Genomic DNA, 6,028 nt, shown 5'->3' with positions numbered 1-6,028 from the left:
TGCTCTCTCCTGTACAACCCTCAATTCTTTACTGAGCTGGATTCCCTAAGCTGCTCCAAATTTGATTTCTATCCACCCTTTTATATAAAAGAGATTTACCACAGCCTAGAGATCTGAGAAGAGCCTGGCAACCCTTTCTTTGGGAACTTTTGACAATTTGATATCGGTCATGCATCCCAGCCTTGATTCTTCTTCTGCGGCCCTGCTCCCCGTAGTGTTCTGGGGGGTCAGAGACAGAAAAGAGACAGAACTAAGTCTGAGGTTGGGGCGGGGCTGCTAGAGCAAGAAAAAACTTTTTTTTTACTTTGCATTTCCTTAGTGGCGTTCGGAATCATTGACTCACAGTTGTCAGTCTAGGAGGTAATTTTTTTTTTTTTTTTCTGCTTGGAGGGGTTATAAGAAGAGCCAATAAGAAAGGAGGTTCCTTCATAACACGGGAACACTGTGGACCCCAAGCCCCACCCTACCCACTTCTTCAAAGACTCCAGCTGCTCCTTTCCAGTCCTCTGCTTCTCTGTCACATGCTCATGCCCCTGGGTGGGCTGCTGTGGTGGTGGTGCTGCTGCTGTGGCTGGTACTGCTGTGGACTGTGCACCCCAGCTCCCCAGATGTTGCGCCACCAGGGTCTCCTCAAGTGCCGCTGCCGTATGCTCTTCAATGACCTGAAGGTTTTCCTACTGAGGCGCCCCCCTCCAGCGCCCCTGCCCATGCACGGTGACCCCCAGCTCCCTGGTGTGGCGGCTAACAACAACACCCTTCCGGCTCTGGGTGCCGGGGGGTGGGCAGGCTGGAGGGGCCCCCGAGAAGCGGTGGGCAGGGAGACCCCTCCTCTGCCACCTCCACCACCTTTGCCTCCTTCTGTAGAAGATAACTGGGATGGGCCAGCCACAGGGCCACCGGCCCTGCTCAGCAGTGCTTCCTCCGATGAATTCTGTAAGGAGAAAACTGAGGACTGCTACTCTCTAGGAAGTAGCTTGGACAGTGGTATGAGGACCCCCCTCTGCCGCATCTGTTTCCAGGGACCTGAACAGGTGAGTGCTCTCCGCTTTCTCTGCTTCGGTGTGTGGTCTCTCCAGGCCATGCAGATGGCCATTTAATTATTTGCCCCAGGGAAAGATTGTGCTATGTCTGGTGTCAAGGGCTGTAATGTTTTCGAGTCTCTCAATGTTTCTTGTGGTGGAGCTGACCATTAGGTGCCCAAGGGAGCCTGTTTGGTAACAAGCTCAGTTGCCCTGTGATCTTGCACCCTCTCCCAAAGTAAGTTTTCAATTTCATCCCCAAACTTCCATCAGCACCTCAGAACAGAAGATCCAGAAGCAATGAAACAAGAGCCTCAGAGGGACCTTCAGGCTTGTTGCTAAAAACACCTTTAGCTGGTTTCTTGCTAGTAAAACCACACTCCCCACCCCAGTCCCACATTCAAGTCTACATCTAAATTTTTTTTTTCCCCAAAACCTATGACAAGTATGGTCTTGCTTCATACTCTCACAGATTGAAGTACAAAAATCCTGTTTGTTTTGTTTCTTTGAGACTACCTCAGTTTCCCAAGACACTTCTTTGTGATCTTGAATTTTTCTTATTGGAAGCAGATACTCTAAGTCAGAGTGAGTTTAAGTGAAATAATCTTGCTAGATCTTTCCCCCTTCCCTTTCCTTCCCCTAAACTTCATTCATAGCATGGAACAGATTTTTTTTTTAAGTCAGGCAAGTTCTCCCTTCCTTTTTTATTCAGATCTCCACAAACATCCCTCTGGTCAGTCCACTGACTGTCTGGTGTCCACTGGATAGATGTGCTAATCATATCAGTCCTGACTTGTGAGAACATGTAACAAAGAGTCCCAGGTGGAAGAAGGCTCACCTGTAAACCAGGTCTGCCTAGTGATGCAGGAGAGGGAACATTTGGCTAGGATGTGGTCAGGGTTCTGTGTTCACCTCAGCGACCTCCTCAGCAGTCTGGGTCTTCACGGATAGGTGTCCATGCAGCAGGATGCTACACTGGTGTTTCTGATAAACCCTGTTCTTGTGACAATGTGAGCTGCAGGCTTAGCTGACAATTTCATTCATTTTTCTTCCCATGTTTCTGAATGGGCAGAGCACTTAGGGACTGGCGATGTCTGGGGCTGCAGCCTGGGAACCTAAGTATCTCAGAGAGACTGAGGATTGGGCTCCTCCTTTTTATGCCTGTGATAACCTGAAGCAGCAAATGGGTTGCTGGTGGACGAGGTCCACATAGCTTGTTTAGTGCCTCTCTTCTAGCACGTTTCTCCATTTCTAATACCAAGTTTCTGCAGGTGTGTGTGGTTCTGTGCCTCACTTTGGGTCAGGATGTGTCTCATTCAGGGGTCTCAGCTTCTCCAAAACATAGAGGGATTTTGCTTATTAACTTCCTAAACTATTTCTTCCTTCTCCCATATGGACTGGCACATGTGTGCCTATCAGAGGGGCTGTTGGAAACGCGCCTTCTGGCAAGAGCTCTCTTGTCTCTAGAAAACAGCAAGTCTTGGAACGTGTGCTGAGATAATATTTCACCTGCTGTGAAGTATTCTTCAAATAACTCTATGCCTCTAGGCCTCTTTTCCAACTTCCATGAGCTGCCATTGCTTCCCATATCTTTCCTTGGTAGGAGAGACCAGAAGTGTGAAAATACCTTGTAAGGGATTAACATATGATTAACATGGTTTTTTATTTTTGGTCGCAGAAAAGCTGTATTTTATTGGAAAAAGAATTAAAAAAGACCATTAGCAGTACTCTGAAATGCCCCCTTGTGGTACAAGGTCTGATCAACGGTTGGGGACATTTGTTGTTGTCTGTCATTTTTACTATGTGTCATAAATGGAGCTTGGAATAAAAAAAAAGCTAACATCAGTAGAGGAATGGGTTCTCTTATTATGTGGGAGGGTGGGAGGGGCTGTGTCTGCATTGAGACCAGACCAAATCAAGCATTTCTTAAAGATGGTTGTCGTGTTTGGGAGGCTTGTCAGAGCCAAGTTGTTTTAATGGGACTGTGTTATACTGGCAACTAGAGAATTGTGTCCTCTTCGATGTGGAGAACACGATTTCCCACGTTCTTCTCACTTTTCTTCACAGAATTTCAATGAGGAAGGAAGAGAAGAGAGAGAGAGGCTGGGGGTCCTCCAGAGAAAGATGAAAAACCGAGAGGTGGGGTTAGAGAAGGAAAGAAAGGGAAATGGAGAAGTGGTCAGGTGCGGGGAGCAGGAGGGGAAGAGAGAGAGACAGAGACACGCAGAGAGTCAGAGACAAAGAGAGAGGGGGTGGGGGAGAGCCATGAAACAGTTGTCTCTACCTGGTCTAGGAGAGGAGTGATCTTGCCACCCAAACACTGAATGTCTTGGTCTTTTCCATGTTCAAACAAAGGAACTAAAAACTTCCCCTCCCACACAGCATGCTCTCGCTACTCTAGGATCCAAAAGATTGACAAAAGTAAAGATTTGGTCTCTTCCTGCAGTGCTCACAGCAGTGTGGTGAGAGGTTACAGGGGGACTGTTAAATCCACACCTGCAGGTTCCCATGGAGGACTTTATATCCATTCTCTCTCGCACACGGAAGCAAAGCCACAGGGTGCTGTGGCTCCAGGACTAAGCCTCTGTGAGGGAACAAAGCAGGCAGAGAGATCTGCTGTGTCGAAGGTGAGTTCAGAGGGAGAAACACAGGGCAAACAAGCGAGACAGGAACAAACAGGAAGACAGTCAATCATGAGGGAAGAGAAAGGATGAGACACGTGTATCCACACTCCCTGGGACAAACTGGGAGAGCCTTCCTAAGAGAGCTCTGTCCAAGCTGACACCCAAGTGATAAGGTGGACCCAGCAGGGCACAGATCTGGGGGCGGGGCACATTCCACTGAAACAACAGAGCCCCCAATCCAAATGTGAGCAGACTAAGACTGTCTGGGAGACAGTGGAAGAGATCTGGGAGAAGGAAGGATAGGGTGAGCACACACGCCCTGAGGACCTGTTGGTGTCATGCTGGAAAGTTCCCGAGCAGCCATTTTGTTCTCCTCGCAGGCATTTGTTCCAAAGACCCCGAGAGTGTATGACAGGGGCTTTTATATATCCCTCCACTCGCCACTCATGGCTAATGCTGTCTGATCCTCCTGGAAGAACAGTGCACCGTGGTTGGTAAGCTGAGGCTTCCTGAAGCCAGATGGGCCTAATTGGAGTGATGAGCTAGTTACACACACGGCCGAATGGTGTGTTTCCTCAGATGCCTCGTTTGTGAAAGTCCCCGCTTGGTAGGGTGACCCTGAACACCAAGTCAGATACTACAAGAATAGCTGAGCTGGTGCTCTGTTCCTGTTTATCATTCTTTCCCTTGCTTTGTTAAAGTGTGTTCCAGCTCACAGGCTGGCAGGAGGGCTGAAGACTTTCATGGACATATTATGTCTTGCACATATTATGCTCTAGGCACAGAGTGCTGTCCCTCTGTTTCCAGCACCAAAGTCTTTATTAAGAGACAACTTAAGCCTGCTGCTTTGCTCAACAGGGGCTAAGAGACCCATGTTAGATGTGGCATGGTCCTCTAGGATGTCGCAGTCTAACCCAGACATCACAGGGTCTGACAGAGATCAAAACCACACACAGATGATGAACCTGGGTGAATGTCTTTATTATCCGAACAAGAAAAGAGGCAGGTTTCCAAACAGCCAGTGGGGTGGATACCTATTCAGCAAGACAGGGATGGAGGATTCGCAGGGATTTGCTACTTTTCCCCCAATTAGTCAGAGAGGCCTCTCTGTTGCTGCTGAAGACCAAGGGAGAAGAAACAGATTCAGGCTGAAAGGTTGAGGTTTGATAGGAAGCAGCAGAAGAGATAAGAGAAAGTGTGACTTCTCAAAGGGTGCAACCACCCCCATCCCACTGCATGTTGTGGGGTGCCTGGAGGTGGGGCAAATGGTTAAGGATGCAGCCCAGAGCAGGGCAGGGAGGGGCTGCAGATGTTGGCGCTAAGGAAAAGCAGGAACGAGGTCTTGGGGAAACTTAACAATCTTGGGTGCCTTTCATATTCTTTGGGGCTAGCTTCCCGAAAGCTCTGTTCACAGGGAGCAAGAATAATGAGGAAAGTTTTAGCCAATGTAGTGGGTTATTGGACCTTACACAATGAACAAACCCACACCTAAAACTTACAGATCTTAGGCAGAGATGATAGCAGAAGCTCATGTACTATAGGCTAAAATACTTACAAGTAATAAAGCCAGCTAACAGACTGTTAGATACAATCAACTCTACCCTCTTAACCTGACTACTGTGCCTGCAAAGCATCAAATGGAATGAGTCTGAATTTACAGCTTTTAGATTTGTCTGAATTCTGCATTAGCCAATGGGAATAGCCTCAGACCAGTCTGCTTTGTTGTCTAAATTCTGTCGATACCATTCCCTGAAAAGTGGCTTCTTTCCCTAGTCCTCTAGCCTAGGAGGAAAGTTTATAGACATGAAGAAGAAAATGTTGTAGGTCTAGGAGCAGGCGTATGTTTATCTAGGCAGGAACTCCAGGTGCCCAGGTAACTGGAGCACATTCCAGAAGAGGGACATGGTTCTTTGACCTTGCAGACTCCTTCTCTGTGGATTAATGTGCTTGTAGAAGGGACAACTATTAACTTCCTAAAGCCAGGGACACTTGTCTGGGTCTAAGGGAAGCATTATGAAAGGACTCTAAGATCCCAGAAGGAAGCAACCTGTGTGTGCTTTTTCCTCACCAGATCATCAGGTCTTGGCTCAGTACTTGGCATGTGCTTCATGTTCTAAATTAACTGATGAAAGGCTTGCCCAAGTGGACGTATCCACAGTCAGGGTAATTGAAATAAAAAAGAATATTTAGAAGAAAAAAGCAAAGCAAAGCAAAAAAAAAAACCCAAATCACTACTATCCAATGTTGAAAGCATGTTGTCTGAAAAAAGAGCCACAAAACCACCTTGGCCAGTGAGGGATTTCCACAAAAGTCAGCGTGGGCTTTGATACTCTATAGTTCATTCGATCAAAGCAAAATGGTATAGGCTGCTTTAGAGGGAAAGTA

At 47.4% G+C, this 6,028-nt stretch overlaps 1 protein-coding gene across 2 annotated transcripts in view; it reads left to right on the top strand.

The window, feature by feature from the left end:
• Positions 1 to 521: 521 nt before the first annotated feature.
• MARCHF4 (membrane associated ring-CH-type finger 4) overlaps positions 522 to 6,028 on the top strand; it is a gene marked incomplete at both ends in the record, with an annotated part of 109,260 nt that continues 103,753 nt past the window's right edge. For both annotated transcript variants that reach the window (XM_080933088.1, XM_080933089.1), the window contains one exon: positions 522 to 1,031. In XM_080933088.1, the coding sequence (XP_080789214.1) occupies positions 522 to 1,031 (510 nt within the window). The remainder of the gene's footprint in view (positions 1,032 to 6,028) is intronic.

The sequence above is a fragment of the Micromys minutus genome, assembly GCF_963924665.1.
Source record: "Micromys minutus genome assembly, chromosome: 19".
NCBI lineage: Eukaryota > Metazoa > Chordata > Mammalia > Rodentia > Muridae > Micromys > Micromys minutus.
This window is presented reverse-complemented; position numbering and strand designations above follow the sequence as displayed.